The 27,239-nt window shown below is 33.6% G+C and overlaps 2 protein-coding genes across 8 annotated transcripts in view; both read left to right on the top strand.

Moving 5' to 3' along the window:
• Positions 1-27,239, top strand: part of LOC123315804 (sphingomyelin phosphodiesterase) — a 33,488-nt gene that overhangs the window by 3,170 nt on the left and 3,079 nt on the right. For 6 of the 7 annotated variants that reach the window (XM_044901671.1, XM_044901666.1, XM_044901696.1 and 3 more), the window contains 12 exons: positions 12,992-13,052; positions 14,074-14,216; positions 15,189-15,339; positions 15,752-15,922; positions 16,629-16,756; positions 18,750-18,898; positions 21,265-21,343; positions 22,294-22,466; positions 23,069-23,263; positions 25,214-25,467; positions 26,341-26,450; positions 26,534-26,718. In XM_044901671.1, the coding sequence (XP_044757606.1) occupies positions 12,998-13,052; positions 14,074-14,216; positions 15,189-15,339; positions 15,752-15,922; positions 16,629-16,756; positions 18,750-18,898; positions 21,265-21,343; positions 22,294-22,466; positions 23,069-23,263; positions 25,214-25,467; positions 26,341-26,450; positions 26,534-26,718 (1,793 nt within the window). In that variant the 5' untranslated portion in view covers positions 12,992-12,997. Of the gene's footprint in view, positions 1-12,991; positions 13,053-14,073; positions 14,217-15,188; positions 15,340-15,751; positions 15,923-16,628; positions 16,757-18,749; positions 18,899-21,264; positions 21,344-22,293; positions 22,467-23,068; positions 23,264-25,213; positions 25,468-26,340; positions 26,451-26,533; positions 26,719-27,239 lie in introns of those variants that run through there. The other variant, XM_044901709.1, reaches the window with a different exon arrangement.
• Positions 5,033-6,384, top strand: LOC123315840. Its single transcript, XM_044901722.1, has one exon. The coding sequence runs from the start codon at positions 5,075-5,077 to the stop codon at positions 6,269-6,271; it is 1,197 nt and encodes a 398-aa protein (XP_044757657.1). The 5' UTR covers positions 5,033-5,074; the 3' UTR covers positions 6,272-6,384.

Raw genomic sequence — 27,239 nt, 5'->3', positions numbered from 1 at the left:
GCAGAATATTTTTTTGGTCATTTAATTTTCGATTTTTGGTTGAATCTGGTTCGCAATGATAAAGTAGGTAATAAAATAGATACGAGAAGGTGATATCTGCTCTAGTGACGTCTGGTTAGGAATTGGGTCAATTAATTAATGAAACGAGTCGATGTGCGTTCCGTAAGACCGTTATTATTGAACCAAAACATCAGAAGGTCGCTTCCGATCGAAAAAATGTAAGCGTACCTATCTTTTGATTCTTCGGTAGTCGGTAATGTGTACTTATATGTCATATATATATACAGGGTGATTTTTTTAAGTGTTTCATTAGAAGTTTTCGAGGAAGGAATTGTAATACAGATTCAAGATTTTGGTTTTTTGTTTTAGAGAACATGAACTTTAATTGCAAAATATTTTCAAGCGGAATCTACTTCCGGTTTCACCGGAAACTAATGTAACTTCGTTATTTCAAATGCAACACCCTGTATATTTTTACATATTCGAATTCTTCGTTTAATTTTACACTGATTTGATGTATGATATGTGCAACCACTCAAGCGGTTTTTGAATTATAACCTGATTATCAAATTTTTTGAAAAAAAGGTTGTCACAGATTAGTGTCCATATATTCAAAATCCCTCAATATAAGAATTTCTTTTTGCGAAAGTAGAACCAAAGAAAGTACGCTGATACTGTTTCTTGTATAACTTATGAGGAAATATTATACAGGGTGTCTGAAAAAGGGCCCCAAACTGAGCCTCGATAAAACCATGAAATCTCACTTTTTTCAAATGGCAACCCTATAATTTTGTAATTCCAATCGATTGCCCGTCAAAAACTACTTAGAGTGTCCCCAACATTCCATGCCTCTAAAATCAGTAATTTCGCCGTAATTGAATAAAATTCGAATTTCGGGAATAAATCAAGGTTTCTTAGTCTAACCATAGATTTATTAGGATAGAAATTTTCAAGAAGGCTATGTCTGTTCATTTATAATGCATTTTTGAGAACTGTCATTTATACTTGTTTGATTAATCGGGCACTATGCAAAATCAGAATTACAGTAACAGTGATGTATTAAATATGTTCTTCATTTACGGTGAATGTAACAAAATATTAGAAAGGGCAGTCAGAACTTTCAACGAAAGAAACCCACATTTACCACCTTTAACAAAATCAAAGTTCAGGGGGTATCAAAACAATTTTCTCCGTAGTGGAAGCATTAACCCAAAACGGAATCGTGTGAAAAATGCTTCCACTACGGAGAAAATTGTTTTGATACCTCCTGAACTTTGATTTTGTTAAAGGTGGTAAATGTGGGTTTCTTTCGTAGAAAGAAAAATATTTTGTTACATTCACCGTAAATGAAGAACATATTTTAATACATCACTGTTACTGTAATTCTGATTTTGCATAGTGCCCGATTAATCAAACAAGTATAAATGACAGTTCTCAAAAATGCATTATAAATGAACAGACATAGCCTTCTTGAAAATTTCTATCCTAATAAATCTATGGTTAGACTAAGAAACCTTGATTTATTCCCGAAATTCGAATTTTATTCAATTACGGCGAAATTACTGATTTTAGAGGCATGGAATGTTGGGGACACTCTAAGTAGTTTTTGACGGGCAATCGATTGGAATTATAAAATTATAGGGTTGCCATTTGAAAAAAGTGAGATTTCATAGTTTTATCGAGGCTCAGTTTGGGGCCCTTTTTCAGACACCCTGTATAATATTTCCTCATAAGTTATACAAGAAACAGTATCAGCGTACTTTCTTTTGTTCTACTTTCGCAAAAAGAAATTCTTATATTGAGGGATTTTGAAGATATGGACACTAATCTGTGACAACCTTTTTTTCAAAAAATTTGATAATCAGGTTATAATTCAAAAACCGCTTGAGTGGTTGCACATATCATACATCAAATCAGTGTAAAATTAAACGAAGAATTCGAATATGTAAAAATATACAGGGTGTTGCATTTGAAATAACGAAGTTACATTCGTTTCCGGTGAAACCGGAAGTAGATTCCGCTTGAAAATATTTTGCAATTAAAGTTCATGTTCTCTAAAACGAAAATCCAAAATCTTGAATCTGTATTACAATTCCTTCCTCGAAAACTTCTAATGAAACACTTAAAAAAATCACCCTGTATACAGGGTGGTCCAGATCGTAACCAAAAAATTTTAACCACTTATTCCACATCAAAAATAAGCCCTAGTTTGTCATATAAACATATGTCGAGAAATGTTTCCTCTTCGAGATACGGGGTGTTAAAATTATAGAAAAAAAATGTTTTTTATTAAACACTGCTTGAAATATTTTTATGAAATTTGAGACAAAGGTTTCGAGCGTCAAGGAGCACTTTTTGCATAATATCATTTCTTTTCTTTTCTACCAGTGGCGTCCGTACTGCAGCGAGACTGAATATTTTCAGATAAAAAAATTGATACGCCACTGGTTTTTCCGACAATAAAAATCTGGCGATTTCTTCATGCATGAAAATGTGATTTATTTTTTTAACCGGAAACGGTGCCTCGTACGGCAAAAAGTCAAGAGACCGAATTTGCTCCAAATTAAATAAGGATTAAAATAGTATATACCCTGTATATATATATATGTATATATATATAGAATGGTAACTCCCAGAATTTTATATGGAAAAGTTTAAATAAAGAAGAGTGATCTAATACATACTAATCAATCCCCATACCCCTTAAACTTTTCCATATATATATATATAGGATATACCTATATGTAAAATAATACTATGTCTTCAATTCCTCCATCAGACGACTTTTGGTTCACCATACGAGGATATATTGAACAATTCTTAGCCTACTATAGAACCAAACAAAATTTTATTGTCAAAATATTTTATTAATCAACATATTCTCCTCTTAATTGGATAAATTCATTACAGCGAACCTGCAACGTCTCTAGACCTTACAAAAAAATGTTTCTTCTTGCTCTGCAAACCAGATCTCCACAGCTTTCATTACCTTCTTGTTGGAAGAAAATTTACTACCTTTTAAACTTTTTTTCAGTTGAGGAAAGAGATGATAGTCGGATGGAGCCAAATCTGGTGAATAAGGTTCTAGTAATTCAAACCCTAAATCACGAATTTTTCGCATGGCAACATGAGATTTGTGTGCAGGGGCGTTGTACTGCAAAAACAGAACACCTTTGGATAGCTTTCCGCGTCTTTTCTCTTTAATTTTTTCCGTAGAGTGGTCAGTAATATCGTTTAGTAATTTTCGGTTATTGTTCACCCTTAATAAATCATGATTACTCCATGGCAATTCCAAAAAACTGAAGCAAGAACTTTTCCGGCAGATTTGTGGATACAAAAACTCTCAGGTCTTGGAGAACCATCAGAGTGTCGCCATTCTATCGATTGTTGCTTTGTTTCTGTATCGTAGAAATGTACCCAAGTCTCATCCATAGTAACAATTCAGTTTAAGAAGTCTACATCGTTTTCAAATCGAGCACAGATCGAACGCGATGCTTCTACCCTTGCACGCTTTTGGTCAACATTCAAACATTTGGGGATCCATTTTGCAGCAATTTTTTTCATTTTCAAATTGACGTGAACTATATGATGAACGTATGAAATATTCAGTGCTTTAGATATTCGTTTTAGCCTAATTTGACGGTTTGATAAAATCATGTCATGAACTGCATCGATATTTTCGGGGACTGACACAGAAACTGACCTTCCCGATCGGTCATCACCTCATCAAATTTTTCACGCTGGCATACGAAGGACATTGATCACCAAGGGTATTAAGCATATCTTCGTAAATCTGCTTACCTCTTAACCCTTTCAAATACAGGTACTTGATGATGGCTCGATACTCCAATTTTTCGATTTTCACAATTTCGGGGGACATCTTCTTTCTTTTAATTTATTGCGAAGCTCTGGTTCACTTTTTTGACCTCAAACTTCACACTGACACTTCTAATGAGTTAATGTTGGTATGTTAAAGCAATATTTTTTTATGCATGAAATGGTCTAGGCTAACTAGATATCAATACATACAGCAAAGAATGAAATAGGTAATTCTCTAATATAATATTTTTGGCTGGTTGAAATTTCTTCAATTCCTTGATTTTTCTTATATCGATTTTTATCAGATTCTGATGAATTTATATAGAAATTATTTTTAACTTTCCATAAAATATGGATAGAGCATGAAAACGATAATTCAACTGAGTCAGGTTTATCAAATACGTTTTCCTGAATGTAAAAAATTGCCATTTTTTTTTCGTGCAATTTTCCTGTTATCAGGTTATTACGGAAAACTTTCGAATATTCAATTTACTTGAGTGGTGCTTCGTCAATCATCATTTTTTCGTTTATCCTGTTTGTTGTGTAATTATAGTTATATTTTATGCTTTGTCTTAAACGTGATATATAGAACAGGAATTCCTCTTCAACTCCATATGCGTTCCAGAAAACAAAACTTGAATTTAAGATAGTCATAAACGGGTTCATAAAGTCATAAATATGAAAAAAAATTAGTCATAAACACTGAAATGAAAAAATAATAATTTTTATTGAAGAATTAGGGTTTGGTTACTAGTTTTAAATGTCAAAAATTTTCTGAAAGAATTTCAATAACATGTACCTATATACATAGTTATATCAGAAGCAGAAATGAGTTTAGCACGATTAGTAATGGAATTTGGAATCTCGTATTTCTTATAAAAGTTGTCGATATCAGTTATTCTTCAAATTACTCAGGAATTCACACTGGATTTTGAAGATTGGAGGTGGTAATCAAAATCATATGGAAAAGAAAGCGATAGAAAAAAGCTGAAATTTTTCACTCGTTATTTTTCCATCTACCCATTCGGACCAAATGTTGAAAATGGAGAGTAATTTGCGTGGGCCATTAAAATCGCATTGGTATCAACCAGTTTTGGAACCACAACCAGCATAGTAACCTCAATCCGCGATTCAAAACATCCTTAAAGAAACGTTAACTTGGCAACTCGTAAACAAAATGATCAATATTCGAAATCTGCGGAAGACTGCAAAGTGCCAGATCACCGCATCGAATAATAATCAGAAACTCCGCTAAATGGACAGTGAAGGTGACGAAATACCAGAAACTAGTGAACTATTCGACCAAGATCAAGATGAGTCCGAAGATTATTCAACATTCTTCCTTCAACCAGCTTCATGTCCTTACAACATCGCTCAAAGGGTCGAGGAAGCCAATGCAGCCCTTTACGATTCATCCCTGAGATCGGAGAAACCGGCTAAAGTTCGCTTCAAAGAAGATTTGGTGAGTTTCGATGCCCAGTTGACTGATGATGATGTGGTCAGCATTGAGAGCGATCATGCTGATCTACCCTTCATGGAACAACAGAAACAGCAGATCATTTTCGAGTACAAAACGAACAATTCAATGTTTAGCATCGATGAAGACGGCGAGGATGAAATCATCGAAGATATTGAGTGCGAACTGGAAGGTGTCGGAAAAAATGAAGATATTGAAGGACAGGAAGCATCAACAATAAAACCCCGTGAAGAAGAACGAAATAATCATGATGATGAAACGACTGAATCAACGAATTCTGAGGATTTAAAACCCAAAGGTAAAGCTAGAAAGAAATCACCTAAATTCATCAACTGCAAGTATCATTGTATAGAACGAATAGAAACTGAGCTGACGGACGCTATCAGAAAACTGACAATGAACGAAAAACCCCCGGTATGTCCCCCCCTCAAACTTATAGACCGTAAATGTTGCACTAAGAATCACAAGCGGAATCCCATAATTTTGCCAAAATACGAAGGATTACGTTCGGAATACGGGCTCAGCAATGAACAGATTATCCGACGACAGAAAATCAAAGAAATGATTCGTTCTAGAGAAGAAAAACGTCAAGAACTTCTCAGAGAATATAAAAAGAAGAGGGAAGAAGTCAACGAACAAGTGTTTTGCAATTGGTTGAAGAAAATTTCAGAGAGAAAACAACGTATAGGTTTCAAGGAGTACAGGGTGAGTTTGAACAAGTCACAAGTGAGGCCTATATCTTCTTCAACCTCTAAAACTTCGAGTAGACCCGTTGGGAGTTCTAAAACAACGTCAGAGTCAGGGTATTCTTCGAAAACTTCTAGTGAGAAGAGTTCTAGGTCAAGAAGTGGCGGAAGTGGTAGAAGTGTGTACATTGAAGTGCCCAGGAATGTTTTACAACGGGGCATAACAGTAGAGAATCTGCTGAATAGTTTTGGACATTCGAAAAAACTTTATATTACTACAGTTTCCTGATATTGTCGAATTCTTCTTGGCTCCTCATATTGATTTTCAGGAAAAGTTCAGCATATTTCTATCCTATTTTTTCGTAATCCTCTATATTTCCATGTGAATTAAACATTTTCTACCAATATGATACCTAATACTTAGGGTGAATGATATCAATTTCCGTTAAGTATGTGTGAACTTTACATTTTCCAGCTTTATTTGTCTAGCAAAACAGTTGGTATTGGACAAAATGTTTGCATGAAGGAATTCAACATTTTAAATTATAACTTTTCCCTTTTCATAATAAAGGTTTTTGAGAAACAGTCCAAGATTTGGAGGTTCAGAAAAATGATTAGGAATATTGACGTTTTTGATTATTTTTTGACGAAAAATTCATAATTTTCTTACACCACTCCGTTGCTAGGTTACCGAAAACAGGTTGCAAGCGTTAAACCCTTTTCCTACACGCATTTCAAGTAGCAAAGAGGCACTTTCCCGCACCCAAATGCTAAAGAGTAAATTAAATTCTGTCATATTTCTATGCACCGAACGCCAAAGATGAGATAGATACCATGTAAGATGTCTAAAACTCTGGTGTATTCACTGATTCGATATTGTTTTTAATTTCGTGGGGATATCGGACCAGTTTCGTTTTTCCCACTGTAGGTAGCGCTGTTTAGAATTTGACAGAGCATTGTCAATTGATATTTGAAAATAATTTGAATACTTTCCTACGACTAACGAATATGTTGTATTTATAAGCGATTATTGGTGTGTGAAAATGTATTAATTTCGGGAAAGGGGTGTAGAACATTCATTTATTCAACATGTCGTTCAGTAAGTTTAGGTTTCTGTATGGACAATCAAGAACTTCAGCTAATAATTCGGTGTTGTTGGAATTTGAGGCAGAAAAAATCAGATGAACGAACATTCGGGAAGGATATAGCTAAGTTTTATGGCAACTTCAGCAATATTTCAAAGAAACTGTATTGGAAATACGTAATGTGTGGATTGTGGACATGTATTGAGAATCAGAAATTGATAAATCTATTCGAGTTTGTTCTTCAAATATTCTTCCTGAATAGATATAGTGAAAATTACCTTTCCATCAACTGAATATATTGGATATTTGACCACTCAATTGTGTTTTATTAAAATCATATTGAATTACCCCCCTCACGAATTCAAGTTGTCAAACGGAAATTATCTTGAAGAAGAACAGTAAATACTCCTTTGAACCCTTATTCGGTAGTGTTGAAATGTTGACAAATTTGTTTTTACAACGAAAATTGAACTGTAAATCACAAATATTCCTTAACAGCTGTCAAAATGGGCCAGTTCATATTTTGCACTCGTTGATCGATATTCGATATCAACGCAAAACAAAATAAAACGAGAGAGTATCTTGGACTTCCTTTGATAGAACAAGGATAAAACGAAGCAAATGACATGGTGGCGCCGCCACGAAACGGATCCCATATCCCCGATTTTCTGAAATGTTGATGCTTGCAAAAAGTGACAAGTGTACACACCAGTGTTTTAGACATCTTAATACCAAAGAGTATCAATTACTCTTTGTTAAAACCATGTTAACGACATGCAGAATTATGTCTATCATTACCATTGAACTCTTTTAGTGTTCATATCAAAGAGGTTAGGTTAACCTAACTCTATAACTCAAAGAGTGAGTATCAACTCTTTGCTATAACCTTTAATCATATGCTGCCTTACACAGTGAACTCTTAGAACTTTAGAGAAGAACTTTTAGAGTTCACTGGCCTTGCCTCGTTCGGGCAATGGCAGTTTCGTGCTGAAAAGAGCCACTTTCCGCACTTATGGAGACAATAACTATTTATAACTAGCGCTTCGAAAGTATTACTTTCCACACGCATTTACGTTTAGAAAGTCCAAAATCGTGCGGAAAAAAGCCCTGCTATAGCAGGGGGTTTTCCGCACGCAAATATTAAAAAGTCGCATCAGTCATAAAATTTTGGCATGTCTCTATGCTCCAATCATAAAATTCAAAAGTTTCTCTATGCGGCTGAATCCACAAAAATATAATTTCTTATAACTTCAGTTTCAAGACGTTGTTGTTCCTAACTCATGTGGAAAGTGTCTTTTCCGCACTCGACATATTGACCAACTGCAGTCTCTTGCGGAAAAGTATCGCTTTCCACATTTATTAGGAAAATAACTATTTTACAGTTGGGTTCAAAAAAGTTTTTCAAAAATTATTTAATTCTTGAATATCAACACTACCTGAAAGAATTGATAGTGATTCTTAGTATCCTAGTCTCAAAGTTGCATTATCGCAGTAAACTTTAAGTTCATTTCATTTTCTCATTCAATGGCCTGAAAACCTCTGATTTAACACTAAAAGTACCTACTATCCTTGTGAGGACATTGGAAAAGTATACTTCAAAAAACAGAATCTACCTATTGCTAAGGTCTTTGTCAATATGTGATGAAATTACACTAATTTTTCAAGCACTGTAACTCTTGGATATTTTAATTTTTACGAGTAAGTACTTACAGCTCCAATGATTTGATTGATATGATTTGTCAATGGTGTTTTCCACGATTTATATCCCAAATGGGCAACTCGACTTTTGTGAGAGAATTTCAATATTAATCTTCGTTCAGTGGCGGATCCAGGGGGTAAATGATGAATATAAAATTTCCCACATAAGAAGAGTTGAATACTAAGATATTTCCAAGGGCCTTTTTAAAAAAATATCCCAAAACAGGTACATTTTAGTAAAGACAAAACTAATAAATCTACGTTTCTGTAATAAGTATATACCTGATCAAATCAGAAAAAAAAATTGTTAACGAAAAGGGTCACTTCATCAAAATATTTGAAAATCCTACAGCTCGCAATCAGAACTTAGTTATCAATAAACAATCATTCATTTTGTATTTGTCGAAATCACTGTGTCTTGTACAGGTATAGTTTTCTATACCTACAGGGTCATAATTTTCTTAACCTCTTCAAAAGTTATACAAAGATAATTTCATGAAATTTATTTTCAGTGTGTTATGATGCCGTGAAAATATAAAATGTTTTCATTTGTTACTTACGGTTATACCGTAGCTATCAACTTCGTTTTCTCAAATGTCATGCCCAATAAATTATTACATTTTTGGATTCCCCATCCAATATTAATGTGACTTTGATCGTATAACTTCCCTGATATTCCGAAGTTATTTGAGCTCATATTTCATTATCTATTCCGGATTATCACAAATATGGTATAAGTAAATATGCCCTTTAACGTAAGATGAAATTTCACAGAAACTGAACAATTGAAGTCATATTGTAATGTATGTCTTTACTTTGATTTTGACGAAAAAAGGAATCGGAAACCATCGAGCACATTTTGTCCATTAAAGAACATTATCTCCAACTAATCTGCAGAATTAATTTAGGGCATGAATTCATGGACGCAATGTGTTTCACGTAGGCGGGACAATGGATTTTGTGACTTATTCGTTGAGTAAAATCTTTGAATATTCAAATTAATACTCAAGGGTAAAATTGAAAATTGAACCATCAGTTTGATAGTATTTTTCAAGGGCTATCCAAATGTGCTATCAAAAAAACGGTCGGATGTAGGTATGAAAAGTTATAACGGAAAAACCGTCATTCAAGAATACAAAAATATTTCAGATTTCACTGGTTTTGAAGGTTAAATGGTATAGAGACTATTTTTTTCCATTTCAACTTCCGTTTTTCACGTAAACGGTAAAATTTTTCTTGCACAAAATACTTGATTAATTGTACTTTTTTATATTATTTATTCGAATCAATTTTATTCAAAATTACCATGAGAAAATAAAATCAAACATTTGGAAAAATATCCATGTTGTCTATGGTTCAATAATGGATGCGAATCTTACGTCGAACTTGCTTGAAATGAATACTTATATAACAGCACTTATACTATATTCGAATTGTGAATTAATTCAGCATCAAGAGAATATGAAGAAAAGTATATCGTGTAGAAAAATTTGGCCATTAACGGGAAAACCGTAAGTTGAAGTGAAAAAAAAATATCAGAAATTGTCTCTATACCATGTTCCAGTGTTATCTGCAATTGTTTATATTTTTGGAAAAAGGATTTTCCATAAGAACTTTCCAGTCCTATGTTTGATAGTTTTTATGATAAAACTTTCAGATAGGCGCCCTTGAAAAATATCATAATGATGGTTCAATTTGTCATTTCGCTCAATGGATTATTCACAAAAATTCCAGTGACCCGCTTACCTGAAACACACTCTGTACTTCTGTCTTCTCTATCGATCTGGCAGTTATGTGGCTGCTAAATTTACCTTTTCAACTCTTGCGCTGTTATTGAATCATCTTTTTTTAGAATATTCTAATCAATATACTGATTTACTGTTTTTTACGGAATATATAACTTTCTTAACAGGTCTGAGTATGACAGGATAGACCTACAGTAGAAGGCGAATTGTTTTTGAAATGAAACATAGTAGCTGCTCAAAATACTATATAATTTTGCATACATGAATTTTTGAAACATATCTATGTACTATGTACTTAAACTTCTCTACATTTTTTTGTATGAATTCGATAGGTTTGATAGGAACTTAAGTCAAAATTAAGATTTTTTCTATTATTTCAGGAAACTGTTTTTGAATTATAGATGGCGGGTTGCGTAAAATTTGAATAACGGATTTTTTATCCAATTCTGATAATTTTTTGATAAGTTGCTGATATCGTTTTCACATGATTAATGTGAAGGTTGCAGTTTTACAGGAAATAATGAATCTTTCAATTCAACTAATAAATTACTAAGATAACTAATTACTTAGTTACTAAGATAACTAATTAGTTAAAAAAATTAAAAAAAAAAAAAACATGTGCCTCTGCGGTTTTATGATATGTTTAAATCAAGTATTTTCTCTAGGGTATCTGATGACTCTCATTCGTCAGTGCCTGTGTTAATGCAACCAAAGTTTGAAATTCTACTTTGTTCTACCAACTCTCTTTCATGTAGCCAAACATGATAGTAATAATAAGAATCTTTATTTCAAAGTAAGTTGTTACAATTATTTGTGACAATGACAATGGCACAACATAGAGTGAAATAGTGTCAGAATGGAATCCATATATGCTTTAACGCTTGAGGCACGAAAATACATCCATAGGGTTCAAGATCTATGAGGAGCTTTTTAATTTTCTGTTTGAATATGCTTATTTTCGCAATTGATTTTATTTCAAGTGGAAGATTGTTGAAAAACTCAATTGCTGAATAGTGGGCACTTTTCTCTGTGATTGTTAGACGATGGTTGTGGTATACATATGAATTACTTCTTGTAGGGTATCCATGTGAAGGTCTATTTTTTTTTTTTTGGAAAAAAACTGGATTTTTGAAAATGATCATCAGGCATTCGTAGATAGTCTAGAGGGCGTAAATTGTCATAATCTCTGAAGCCCTGAACACAGTTCTGCAGGATTGCATTATGTTTCATTTTGTTCATCACTCTGACAGTTCTCTTTTTGTATGATGAAAATTTTATTTATGTTGCTATTGCTTCCCCAAAAAATAATTCCATAGGTACCTAGCCACCGATGCAAAGGTTGTATTGGGGTCTGTTCTGAAAAGGATCGTGCTTGTTTTTGATTCATTTAAGACTAGTCCATTTTTAGAAAACCAATTTTTGGTGTTGTCAAATAAATTTCTACTTTTTGCCATCATTTCAGGGAAAGTTTCACAACTAGCTAGGAGAGTAGTGTCATCTACTAAGATGGTTCTATGTTAATGAACGCCTGCTGGAGAGTTGTCTAAGTCGTTCAGATATATAATGAAAAATAACGTTCCAGGGATGCTGCCTTGCGGTATGCCGACGTTTGTGTTGAGTGTCTTTGATCTGTAGAGCTGACCATTCTGTTATATCTCAGCTGTCTGCGGTCGGTCTGATAAGTAGGATTCAATCCAGCTAAGGGCTGGCCCCCTTATGCCATATTTTTTGGCTTTCACTAAAAATAATTTGTGATCATAAGCTTTGGATAGATAAATGTTCGAATATCTTCTGCTATGTGCTATGAACGGTCAAGCATTATAGTGCATAAGCAGAAAATTTTCTCTTTTAAAGGGAATTTAAGCTACCACATGTCCTTTTATGTATGTATATAAATACATATGCACAGGATTATGCATCTATCAGCGTTTATAACTTTCTGAAGAGTAACAAGGTCTGTTGGGGCTTTCAAAAAAATGCTAGGCTCGGATTGTTGCTTTATTCCCTTCAAACCTGTGTTTTTTCTTCAATAATGGACATATCGTCATGAACAAAAGAAAAAATTGATCAGAATAAATAAGGCTTGCAAATGTTCTACAAAGAAATATCATTTAGTTGTTGAATTTTTCTACAGGATGTTCAGAAGTTAATCGTTAAATGCAACTTTTTGCTATGCTCTTATCAAATCATCCTTTTTGTAACAACAGTCTCAGGTCATGATGAAGATGAAAGCATCAGGAACCTGTCGAAAAGCAGTGTATATGGACTAGTATGAGTAGTATGTATAGTGTGATGTTTGATGTTTATCTCTCCCTATTTCAAATAATAATATGCTTTGGAAAACAAAATATAGACGCAGATGCCTTGTGACATAGACAAGATATTTTTGTTGGTTTTCAATACGAACCGACAATTCCCAATAATCTCTGCATGATATTGAAATTAGCACAGTTGACTTTATTATTGTTTCCTTATTTCTAGGTTACCATGATGACGACCTATCCTGTATTATTTATATCATGCCTTGCATTATTTGTACATGGTAAGTCCGCATTTATTATTTTTGTCTTTTAAATGTCACCATGCGGTTAAACCTGGAATAATAGATATTTCCTATCAGACATACTTGATGGTAATTAGAATCTTTGGATTTTAATCCTGCTTTCGACTCTCTAGTATGTTTTTACATTTGGACAAAGTTCTATATACATTCAGTCTTATAAATTGAAACATTGACGGAATATTATCAATTTTGAAAGTAATTAATACCTTATTTCAATTCTTCGAGCAACATTCTGCATTTTCTCTGCGTCTTGCTTATATGCAAATTAAAACGATTTAGTCCGAGGTTTCTCTGTTTATTCAGATATTTTCTCTATTTATATATATTATATTTCTGTAAATATTGGGAATTCAATTTTTTTTTTGGCTATAAGTAGCGATAGGTTGAGTCCTGTTCATATATACGATATCCGACGACACAATGATCCAAAAATGCACCTATTGGTCGAATCCGGTTGATTATTTTGAAATAACAAATAATTCGAACTATCAGGAACTATCAGGCCTTTTCGGTTCATCGAATCTTTGGATATCGTTTCTGTATGAACAGAAGGCTTCAGCATGAATGGGAGACAGTTAACCTATTTTTTTTTTTCATAAAGATTTGAAAATGTTTGAAATACATACGAAACGTCTGCATTAACATGAACTTAGTTGTCTTTACTTCTAGCTGTTTATATATTTCACAAATTGAAAATGGTACTTTTTACCACATAAGTTTGGATTAATTATTTAGTAATGGAAATTTGAATCTCAAATAACGGTATTCACGTGAAACTCTTCCGTCCAATTTTTTATATTCACCATAGTGAAAAAAAAAGGTAGAAGTTTCCGAAATATTATATCGATTGTGAAAAATTTCAAACGTTTTTCGGAAGCCATTCATACATAGGTATTTTTTCGCAAAGTTCATTATGTTCTATTCTTCTATTTCGCATGATTAATTTATCATTGGAAAAATTTTGCAAAACTTGTTGTTTCGATCTGAAATCTCTACGCAGGTGGACCACTTATAATGAACATGGACGACCCTGTAAAGGACAAATATACGGACAATTGGGATTATAGAGTGAAGCAGAACAATGTGCCTGTGTTGAATAATACAGGAAAAATCCACCAAATGCCCCCTAAAGACTACGATACTGTAAGTAGAAGTTTACATTGCAGCCGTCCAATTAGGTTAAATTGTTTTTATGAGATTAGTTGCAATTCCACTTGGACAAAAGAACTAGCCACTGAAATTACTGAGGCTGTCAGAGACCTGCAGGAGTAATAAATACATATATTTGGTTCCAGAAGAAAAAAAAATCTTTTATTGTTTACGATAATAATATTTACACTGGACAAGTTGAATAAGTACATACAAACGCTGTTTTCACATTTCCTCCAATAAATTGATGTGATAAGAATATCCTACAATGCATTCCCTCTGAATTTTGTCGAAAAATTCGGGATTTATTAATTCATATTTTTAGAAAGTTGAGGCATATTTCGGGATTTCTTAAAAAATGACAATTATGACAATAAATTTATATATCGGTTACACCCACGTTGAGGCATAGGGAATGTTATACCTCATTCTCTAACTCTAAAAGAGTTCTTTTAGAGTTCACTGTACCTACCTAACTTTTAGATGGACCATCGATAAGCCTGATTACCACAAATTTTCAATCTATCCGCAGAGGGATATAAGATGCAAACATATAAACGTACTATGCCATGTATCTTTTGAACCGAGCCGATTCGGAAAAATTGGTTAAGGAAAAAAGTGTTTCTTTTGACCTCAGCAATCTACTGCTGAAATATTTGTACGAGTCAAAGACTCACCCTGTATAAGTAATATCTTTGAGTATTCAATTCAATTCATAAGTAGAGTTAGCAGTGAGATAGGAAGTTGAAAATATGGAAAATATACGAAAGTTTCTTACATGATTGGTTTGAGAATCTGTCTATTCTCAACTGAATAGGATTCTTTGAGGAGGCGTAAATTAATAATGCGTATCTTCTTGTTTTCAGAATTTTTTTTTTTCGATTGCACAGACACGTATTTTGATGACAGTCAAAATTCTCAGAATGATACGTTGCCGTATTTGATATTAATGCATTATTATTTTAGAGCAGGCTCCTATGGGAACTCGAAAATGACCAAAAAACAAATCTGCCAATGTTTGTGGACAAAGCCTTGAAATTACTGAATTTGAAACAGGTGGCTTTCGAAATAGAAAACTCAGTATTATCCAAAGTATCCTGTTCTGCATGTAAAGCAGGTAAGTCTGAACTAACTGCACAATGCGAACGAATTCATTGTATATGTTTTGTATCGCCAATATTCGAAAATTTCTTGCTGCTGAATCTCGATGGCTATTAGCTATCAAATAATGTAAAATGGCCGGATTTGTTTGGTGTCTCGGCTAGCTGCGTTTCTGAAGATGATGTCCTTTGCTTCTGGAATATTTAATAAGGATATCCAAATTAGGATATCCTTAAATTAGGATATCCTATAGGATATAAAAAAAGATTAACATACCATGAGATAAAAATCGTTCTTTTTCAAATAAGCATGGTTTCGTTTTTTGATTTCGATACATATACATATTTAGAGTCTCGTTTTCAAAATAGATAAGTAATATCTTATCGAGAAGTGTTATTTTCTTTAAAATAATTTTTTTCTTTCATCAGGAGCAGGACTGCTGCAACATTACACAAGAACTGGAAAATCGGAAAAAGAGATTAAGAAGACGATCTACCAGTTTTGCGTGAATCTCAAGATTCAAACACCAAGAGTTTGCGAAGGTATTACGGAACTCTTTGCAGGAGAAGTGCTCTATGTACTCGGAAGAGTTAACATTGGTAAGAAAATCCTGAAGATATTTGAATGAAATCTAATTTTATATATCGAATACCTAAATAAGATACTTGATAAAAACTCCTTTGAATGGTTTTAAAGTATCTTCCTAACGACTCATAAGAAATTCGACAGCCCAGTGGTAGTTACCCCTCAATTTTTATTTACAAATGGCATCCCCTGTATATTGTCATTGGAAACTGCTTGTCATTCTATAAAGATAGCACATAATTCGTATATTTTTTATTGATAACAACAAAACATCAATATTTCCTGAAGTATGAAATTCAACGAAAATATATACCTACCTATGATGCAATTCAAAAAATTAAATTGACAGTTATTGCCATATCTCATGAAAATATCCAAAAAGGTGTGTTCAATAACACTCGTTAACTCAGAAGTTGAAAGATTTGAAATATATAGTTTTATTCGACCGTTTCTTTTTAACCCCCCCCCCCAGAATCTTTTTTGAAACACCCGGTATATATCATAAGCTTCTGACTTCACCTATGCCTCAATAAGAGCAGATCGGCACTTTTGTTTCATAGAGTCCGTTTGGATTGAATTATTGGCGGTCGTGAAACAGAAAAAGCCAGTCTTTTCAAACTCCAACCCAATTTGTAATGAGTGAAGCATTTGATTACATTTTGATATTTCAATTTGAAATTCAATTTTTTTCAACCTTTCGGACCTAATGTTTATTTCCAGGTCCTGATGAAATCTGCAGTTTCGTCATTGGTGATGCTTGTGGTGATGTTTATAATCCTGTTCACGAGTGGAATGTGATGTTCCCTCCGGTACCAAAGCCAGAAGTTGTCGAACCTAAAATACCAGAGGTAATATATAAGCATTTTCTTATGGCCTATGGTAAGGTCGAAATTTTAAGTTTGGGTTTCCGTGCATTATTATAAATGATAAAAATAACACTGGATAATAAATCACCTGAAAATTGAGTTTTCTGATTTGAAGTAAAAACGAACATCAAAATGAATATCGTTTTGTCCAGGCTCATGATCTAAAATTCGGTAAAAAAAAGCCACAAACTTCGATATTTCCATCTCGTGTCCCCAAGCTACAGATTTTCAGTTTTGAAATTTAGATTAGGATTAAAGCTCAGAAAATCATATTTCGGAAATCAATTGTAGGTACTGAAATCGCTAAACAGGGTATAGGTATCGCCTATTTCGAGTCTTTCGATCAAGAGGTCTTTGGGTAGTATACGTTGGAATCTATTTATGATTTTTATATAGTTTATTTGCTCGTTTAAATGGCGAATTTGAGTCTGCATTTTGAGTTGAAAACCTGAGAAGCAAGCCCAAATTTTGAAGAGACTGACAATGAAGAATCTGTTTGTAAAATTCGCAGCTTTTTTTTTTTAAATGAAACCTATACCAAATATTCCAAATTGAATAAATTACACCACACAAATTGTAACCGAATGAAGACAAAAACTGAGTGACTGACTGGTTTGTTGAATAAGATGGAAAAAAGGCATTCACGGAATGAAAATATGGCCATCGTTTTAAAAGAAGACAGGTTTTTTGTCGTTTTGGCGATCTACTGTTTCGACTGGTTTTAATTATTGTAACAATGGAGGTAATGAATTTTGACATGGCTGCGGTCGGCAATTTTTTCCGAGAGACTTGTCCCTTTTTTGGAATGCTGATTGGAAGAGAAGAATTTCGGACAATTTTAATTGCTTCTTGATTCGGAACGGTATTCTCTACTTCTTTTTCAAACTTAACCACAATTTGTAATTATAACTGGTTGGTGTTAAATTCAATCACATTTGATGACCGATGAACATTTACTTATTATAAGTGTACCTACCTATAACTTTTGTCAGAATTCAGGTGTAATTGAGGAGTTTTTCATGCACCCTTTCTACTAGGACAGGACAGGAGGGTAGTTGGGTTTTTCAAATAACAAATCTTACTTGTTATGTCAGGAACTCTTTTTTTCTTAAAGTTGTTTTTTATTTTTCTCTTCTTATAATTGAAACACAAGAAAACATTGTCAGTAAGAAATGCAGAGACAGATTTTTGGAGCCCTGTTGCTCACAAATAATATTGAAATTACCTGAATGAATGTGACATTTCTTGGGAAATTAAAAAACAGATAATTTTTCGCAATATTTATTGTTAAAAATGTCCACAAAGCTGTTTTTCTGAGGGCGAAAGTAGGGTTTTCACCTATGAACTTTCTCTTCAAGTTATTTTCTTCCCTATTTGAAAATAGCAACCTTTTTTTCTTTATTGGTCATGATAGTAGATGAATATTTTCGAATGTGGGTTTTCATATAAATGAACAACCGCCATTCATGAGTGCAAATGGTATTCTGAATTCCATCCTATTTACAATATCAAACGTTCACGTTTAGGTTCAGGAGATCATTTCCGTCATAGTCATTGTGTACCTACTTTTTTTTTTTCAATCGTGCCCTTGTATAAGTTGTTAGGTAATACTCAAGAGCAGTACAGATTGTTTTTCGGAAACGGAATTAAACAAAAAGAAATTGGAAACTACATATTACTTTGCTGACTTATTAAAAGAGGGTAGTGTAAAGGGTGACTAAGTGTAGGTGAACTCACAACAGTCTTCACACAAAACGGAGGACATTTGGAAAATGTTTTTGATCGAATGCATTATCTCTTGCTGTTCTTCATGCTACCATAAGAAAATAGTGCCAGATCAACTAGACACTTCTATAATATAATAAAATGGTCATTCAATTTTCAGATAACCTTTTAGATTTCCTAACAAACAGTTCAAATCCTCATCCCTTGATGGAATTTCAAGCCTTAATGTAACCTTCATTTTTTATTCTAGTCGAATGCTCCTTCCTTCAAGGTTCTACACTTATCGGATACCCACTTCGATCCATATTATATGGAAGGTAGTAATGCCAATTGTGCGGAACCTCTATGCTGCAGGTTAACCAATGGGTTAGCTTCTTCCAAAGAAGAAGCAGCTGGAAAGTGAGTACCACTAAAATCGTTGAATGTAAAGGATTTCGGCAGAAATGTGTCATGGAAAAACTATTTGGAAATTAAATGTTAAAGATTGCACAGCATATGTTCGTGCAAGAGATTTTTTCAGGCAACTTTCATAACCAGTAAGCCAATCGTTATGTTAATTGATTATGATTCGATAGATTTTGTGGTGTTTTTTCAGGAGCTCTTATTATAATATCTAATTAAGTTGCAAAATTGAGTCCTTTGAATAAAACAAGTTTTCTTTATCGCTCAAATTTCTGTGAGATAAATACGAAAGGTTTCTATTATTGATGTGCTTGTTGGATTGCGCTTCTCCCTTTTTCTTCGAAGAGTGCATTGAATTGGCCTAGACCAGGCATGGGCAAACTTTTTGAGGGGAGGGCCAGATAAAATGAAAAATTACCTAGGCGGGCCAAAAAAAATACACATTTTTACAAGTGATTAACTTTTTCTCGATTTTTACATCAAACATGACTAACATCCTAGAAAAGTAAAAAAAAAATGACAAAAATTAATTATTGTTCTGTAGGATACGAAAGAGTATGTGAAAAATGAAACTGTGATTGAGCTTCTAAGAATTGTCCACACTCTGGTAGAAATTGGCAGCGATGATGCTAAAAGCTGGTCACTAAAGGTGCCAAAAGATTTCTCTGACGTGACATGGGCCCAAGTCATAATGCGCATTATTCGAAAATCTAATATAGGATTTTTTGCGGAAGCGTTAAATTAGTCAGACGTGACGTTGACACGTGTATTCCCACGTTCCCACATTGAACGCTTCCGCGCAAAATCCGATTTTAGATTTTTGAATCATGCGCATTATGACATGGGCCCACGTCACGTTAGAGTAATCTGTAGGCACATTTATAGTCGGTTGCTTACGCTGCTATTCATAGTTTCATAGTGGAAAACACCTGTTCACATAACAATATGCAGTTGTTTCCGAGATATTATGATTATTCATTAAAAATGCACACGATACCAGATTCCGCCCGTCATATTTGGTGCTCCTCCCTCCAGTAGTAATGTTGTAAATATTAGCCAAAGGTACTTTGAAGGACGTGATTGTTTGTTTCTTGAAATTTTTGAAAAATATGTGATATTTTTGTTGCTCTCATCAATGAAAATCAAAAGGTCAAAAATACTTCGAATACAGACGTTGACAACGAACCAAACGAAAATTTTAATGCTTGATTCATTACAAAACCACCACGAGCATAATATCATCATCTCAGTAACCGTGCTGTTAACTACTATAACTCGAGGTCCCAAGACCCCCAAGCAAATCCAGAATAATTTAGTTCAGAATTGAGAGAACTAGAGCACTACACCTATGCTAAGTTGCGCGCAAACTTTGCTAAACTAAAATTAATGTTAGATCCAATAATCAATACCGTTCTTAGAGCTCAAAAATTTTCATTTAGAAGGAAACCGTTACTTAATCGATTCAAACTACGCAGAATCGAATAATTGAATGAATTTTCATGTATTAATCACACTTGAATACTGCCTTCATGTGAAGCTCAGCAACAAGCCGTTCGTTGCAAGTTTTGGATTCCATGCATCACTATTTGTGTTCTGTGATGCAGTCGTTGGAACATCGAAGGAGATTTGGCGACTTTTGCTTTTTCTGGGGATTACAAAAAATAATGCCAGCCGCTGCCAGATGCACACGCAGTACTAAGGCTGAGCCTCGAGCACAACTCGAGCAATTTGAATAACAAATTGGTGGACTTTTATTTGAGGGATTCAGGGCTGAAGTGAACCAAGTCCATGCAGCCTAGTTTTGAGATACATGACATAGAAGTTGTTTATCACCAATTAATTCAAAAGTGACTCCTTTAGATTTGTGTAAAGTGAATGTAAGCATATGCTTGTATTCTAACCTAAGTCATCTATCCCAAAACTAGGCTGCATGGACTTGGTTCACTTCAGCAGGTATGAAGCCCCCATTTATCAGTCCTTCTTCCACCTTATACGTTTCCAGCTAATTTGTCGTCTTCGATGTATAATCTTCAACATTTTAAGATGATAATAAACAGTACGCAACTAACGCGGTATTAGGTGACATTGCTTTTCCTTATCAGGCGGTCAAACTTAGAAAACAAAAATACTGGTGATTGTTTCAAAATCTTGACGCGGGCCGGATTAGACTTTCACGTGGGCCGGACCTGGCCCGCGGGCCGTAGTTTGCCCATGCTTAGCCTAGACTCTCTACATTTTCACATCTGTTACTATATGAAATATAAAGACATTGGAAAACATGAGTCATTTCTGGTGAAATAATGGAAAATTTCTTGTAAGATGACCAAATGTACTAATTAACATATATTAATTTGTTCAAATAGGTGGGGAGATTACAGAAAATGTGATACACCTAAAATAACAGTAGACAACATGTTACAACACATCCAAGAAACCCATCCAGTAAGTGAAAATAGCATATTTTTTATCCTAATCTTGATCTTTTGTATCCATGTCGATTGATTTGGATTTAGTGTGGATTCATCCCCTGTTCAAATATTTCATCAGACGTGTGAGATTATTACATATTTCACTCCTCATTCAAATATTTATTCGATATTTGGAACATGACCAACGGGTGTAATTGTGTAAATGATTTCTGATACTGGAGTTTATTCATCGAAGTGAATCATAGGATTTGTAAACATTAAAAAGGAGGCTATCTTTGGGAATTCATATGACTATGTCTTCATTCAGCGAAATAAAAGGGGATAAACGCAATAAATGAAAGTTAACAAAAATTCCTCTGTTAACCAATTATTGATTCAAATTCTTACGCCCTTGAGGGTAGAATATAATTGAAGATTAGGTATTAAGGACGATTATATTCTTATTGTTGTAATTTAGGCTGAGGAATTAATTGAAACAATAAATGAATAAATTTTTTCCTATTGATTCGATGTTACGATATTCCCTCATGTGAGATTCATAAAAAAGTAATTCTCTAACGAATTGAATAAAAGTTGAAAAAATTCAACTTACAAGGAAATCCTACATATGATGTTTCGTGTCCTATATATGCAGTGTTTTTCAAACAGTGGGTCCCCCCCTTGGGGGTCACTGCAAAATTCCTGATCTTTTCCTCAAAGAAAAAAAAAATCCACAAATTCTTCTCCAAGTTACCAGAAAATTTTATCTGTTATTTTTGATATAACTTTTTTTAATTTGAATGAACACTGTATATTTTCGTATTTTAAAAGATCTTGTTATTATTCCGAATTCGTATACATACTAAGTTCAGTGGAAATAATTCGAGAAAACGAGGAACAAATCACTTTATTCGAAATTGAGCAAATTTGAACAGAAAGTAGGATATATGGAAGGTGTTTTGGACTTTTGTTTTTCAATCGTAGGATATCGATTATATATTATGGACTGGTGATTTACCACCTCACGATATATGGAACCAAACGAAAGATGAAAATCTGAAGATAATCAAGGAAACAGTCAAGCAGATGTATGCAACCTTTCCTAATATTCCAATTTTTCCTGCCCTTGGAAATCATGAATCTGCCCCAGTTAACAGGTGAATATGTTACACAATATGTTCTTCTCTAATAACAAATATTAAAAAATGTTAACTTAATTACGGGCGATGATTAATTGAATCCTAATGATCATTGGAAACAAATGTTGCTCTTCTCCACCTTCTGACTTTTCTCTCGCTTCGAACGCCACCGTTCGGAAGAAATGATTCTTAATACTAATGGTGAGTTTAGGCGGAGTTACTAAGAACTAATACCTAAGAAAGGGACCAATCTCATGGGCAAATGGCAAACACGTGCATGCCATCTGTCAATTATAATGGTCCCTATCTTAGGTGTTACTTCTTATATAGTAACTCTGCATACTCACCATAACATCTTAATTCTGGAGGGAGCAGGCACTTGCAAAAGACTTTGCAAGGTCTCCTCGGTAGCTCAATGGCAGAGCGCCTCATAGGCAATCAGGGTTCGTAGGTTCGAGTCCTGCTCGATGGGGTACTTTTTCCAGAATTCAATAATTGTCTGCATGCCGTTAAAAGTATTAATTAACATTCATGGCAAAGAATGAGCTTTGATTAAATTATGTCGCCCTTCAATTATTTTCATTTCTTGGATAAGGAATATTAAATTAAATATCTTCCAGTTTTCCACCTCCATTCATAGATGCACCGAATATTTCCATAGCTTGGCTATACGATGAATTAGATGTCCAGTGGCGTAAATGGTTGCCTAGCTCAGTCAGTAACACTGTCAGAAGGGGTGCTTTTTATTCAGTATTAGTGAGACCTGGATTCAGACTTATTTCATTGAATATGAACTACTGTAACAATAAAGATTGGTGAGTGAATCAAATGATATTTTCATACTAAGTCGGAAAGTAGATAATCATCGAAATGATTCAGATGCATAAACATCCATTGATATAATGAACAAATTTATCGATCAAATCGAACTAGACAACACATTATTCGGGATACCAACAGAAATTCAATTCCATCGAGAAAGAGTAGTAGATGATGTCGACCATGTTTTCGGTCTTATTTGACCTCATCAGTTCTCATGGCGCAGATTAACGGACCCAAATTTAATACCAGTAGATATTAGGGAGCATAAGCATTAGTACATGCTGATGGAAATTGTATTGCTCCTGATGACGTCAAATAAGACCGAAATAATGGTCAGCATGCATTCTTCCTCTTCTTTTTAGTGCGTTGGCTAGTTGAACTTGGATCGTAACATTTGTTGATATTAAGATCAATGTCACGCATCTGAATTAATTTCTATTATTGATAATAAGTGAAACTTCTTCTTCTTCTTCTTTATGTGAATCTACTCATTGAAATTGAACATTTTCTTTTAAGGTGAATAATTAGTGAAGAAATTTTGTCAGGAATAGTTTCGTCAACTTGTTTTTCGGTAATATCGATCAAAACAGTAAAAGGTATCTCTATCTCTAACTACTACTTTTAAATTGTTCACATAACTCAAATGTACCTACAATTTGCAGTTGCTACAATTTTGATGACAAGTTTCTGTACTCACTATGAAATATGCCTACCTCTTGTTACGAATGAATTCCTGTTAAACTATTCAGTACCTAATCAGTTTTCAATTATATTTAAACGCTAATATAAGAAATGTACAGGGTGGGCATAATTGGTGATACCTGAACTACAAAATTCTTTAACCCAACGAGATAGAGAAAATGAATGGCACATTACGCTCGTCTTTTTTCGAGAAACTCATAATGCCATCAACTGCATTCCACTATCTTTTTTTGTTTTCGAGTTATAGGCCAAAATTGAAATTTTGGCGATTTCAACTTTGCTCATTATCTCCGTTTCTGTTTATGCTAAGATGTTGAAATAAAAACATTATGTAGATACTTTTTTGATGGCAATCCAGTGGCGCACAATGATTTTTTCCAACAGGTTTATTTGATGAGCTATAACATAAAGTTGTGTTTTTTTGTATGAAAACAGTAGTTTAAAATAACTTATAAAAAATCGCAATTTTTTCCCGTTTCAGAAATGTATCATATATTGCCCTCAGCCTCTTTAAGTCATTTTAAACTACTGTTTTCATTAGAAAAAATACATCTTTATGTTATAGCTCTGCAATAATACCTATTGGAAAAAATCATAGTACGCCAATGGATTGCTATCAAAAAAGTGTCTCTATAATGTTTTCATTTCAACATCCTAGCACAAAGAGAAACGGAGATACGTAATAACCAAATTTGAAATTTGAATTTTGGCCTATAACTCGAAAACAAAAGAAGATAGAGTAATGCAGTTGATGGCATCATTAGTTTATCAAAAAAAGACGATCGTAATATGCCATGCATTTTCCTTTTTCTCGTTGGGTTGAAAAAGTTGTAGTTCAGGTCTCACCAATTTTGCCCACCCTGTACTCACAAATTATGAATAAACTGTAGTATTGAATTGATGTGGCCCATACCTACTTGATGAAAATCCATAATTATACCCACTAAAAACTGACATACATGAATGATTTTCACTACCATGAGAATAACTCATGTTAGTAAAATCGTGAAATTCAGTTTTCAGTTTAAACTGTAGAGTAGGCAAACTAGTTGTCTCAAAGAGGAATACATCCATTTTTTTTTTAATTAAAGGAAAACTAAATGAATATGAATAATAAACACAATCTTTATTTCCAAATACTTTGACAATATCTGATATTTGGTATATCCGACATACACATATATAGTCAAAGTAACCTGTTTTTGCCATTATTACGTAAAAAACTCATTTATTTTCTTCAGGTGGCTCTTGCTGAATAGTACCGACCCAGCAACTGAACTGCAGTGGTTCATTTATGAACTTCAATCTGCAGAATTCAACGGTGAAAAAGTTCACGTGATAGGTCACATTCCCCCAGGGCATTCTGACTGTCTGAAGGTGTGGTCCAGAAATTATTATTCCATAATCAGCAGATATGAATCGACCATCACTGCTCAGTTCTTCGGCCATACGCATTATGACGAATTCGAAGTATTTTATGATCATAAGGATTTGAGTGAGTATCCAAACTTAAAACTGGTAACAAAAAAACTTTGAATATTTTTTCACCCGGTTCTAATAAAATATAACACCTAGTGTAATAAATTCAAATCAATTCATTGGATAGCTCAATATACAGGGTGTTTCCAAATTAGACGTGCGAACCTTGGAGGACATGTTAGTATGACTCATTTGCTGTCGTTTGAGCCATATTTATTGATATTTATTGATAACGGAAAACCAAAAGTTTAAGAGTTATTCGAGTGCGTGTGATTTTTGAAAGATTTCTCACCTTGGTACTTCATTTTTCGCCAATTTTTTCTACGTTGACCAAATATGATTATATTATAATTTTAGATTATTTTCATCAGAAAAGGATATAATATGTATGAAAAAATGAAAAAAGCAAAAGTATGTTGTAATAGATGTTGAAAGAGAATTAGTATAATTTGAAAAGCATAGTCAATTAATAAAATCAATTTGCCTGCCACTTTCGAATTCCACAATTCATGATCGGGGAATCAACGCTTGATTGACGAATATAGTAAATTTATTTTCCTACTGGCGTTTCGAAAGTATTACTTTCCACAAGCATGGACGGAAAAGTAGTACTTTTCCAAAATCGTGCGGAATCAAAATTAAAAACTACCTTGCTTATTCAATTCAAAACGTCCAAAATTGTTAATATAAAAATTATGATTATTTCAGAAATAATCATGGTCAAATTTAGTATTCTCGTATATTATGGCTACCCAGATTATTTAGTAAACTCGACTTCGTCTCATTCGATAAACATATCATAGTCAACATAATAACTTTAAATAATGTACTATGATCACATTGATGATTACCGTCTTTATTCGTCTATAAACCATTATTTCAATTTCAGGTAGAGCATCTAGTATTGCTTATGTTGGTCCTTCGGTATCTCCATATTATGATTTGAATCCAGGATACAGAATATATTACGTTGATGGAGATCACGATCATACTACCAGGGTGAATACTTCAAATCAAAAAGAAAATTAATGAAAAAATATGGTTTTTCGATATCTCACTGAAATTTTTATTTTTTATTGAAGGGTGTCATTGATCATGAAACGTGGACGATGAATCTGAGGGAAGCTAATTTGTACGGTTATCCTATATGGTTCAAATTATACAGTGCTAGGCAGGCCTTTGGAATGGACAGTTTAAGGCCTCAAGACTGGGACGATTTGGTAGTAAAAATGAGTAACGATCCCAAACTTTTTGAACTATTTTACAAGTGAGTATACTCAATTATCTGTATGAATATTCACGTGAATGTTCAGAAAAGTTTCCGTTGAAAAGAAGATCAATATACGCTTTTCAGTATTACCTATACCTACCTAGTTATTATACAGGGTCTTTCCAAATTAGACGTGAACTTTGCAGGAGGTGTTAGTTTCACTCATTTGCTGTCGTTTGAGCCAAATTTATTTTTAACCAAAAATCAACAGTTTCCGAGATATTTGAGATCTTGTGTTTTTCAAAAAATTTCTCACCTTACTTCATTTTTCGTCAATTTTTTCTACGTTGATCAAGTTTGATTATAATTTTGGATTATTTTCATTAGAAAAAGATATGATACGTATGAAAAAAGCGAAACTATTCTGTATTAGATTTTGAAAAAGAATTAGTATGATTTGAAATTTGGTATATGAAGAATAGAAAAATCAATTTCTAATATCAATTTGCCTGCAACTTTCGAATTCCATAATTGAAAAACATGAATAAATTATTTTAAAAACTTCCTTCGATCTTCAT

Source organism: Coccinella septempunctata, chromosome 1, assembly GCF_907165205.1.
Source record: "Coccinella septempunctata chromosome 1, icCocSept1.1, whole genome shotgun sequence".
NCBI classification, from domain to species: Eukaryota; Metazoa; Arthropoda; class Insecta; order Coleoptera; family Coccinellidae; genus Coccinella; species Coccinella septempunctata.
This window is presented reverse-complemented; position numbering and strand designations above follow the sequence as displayed.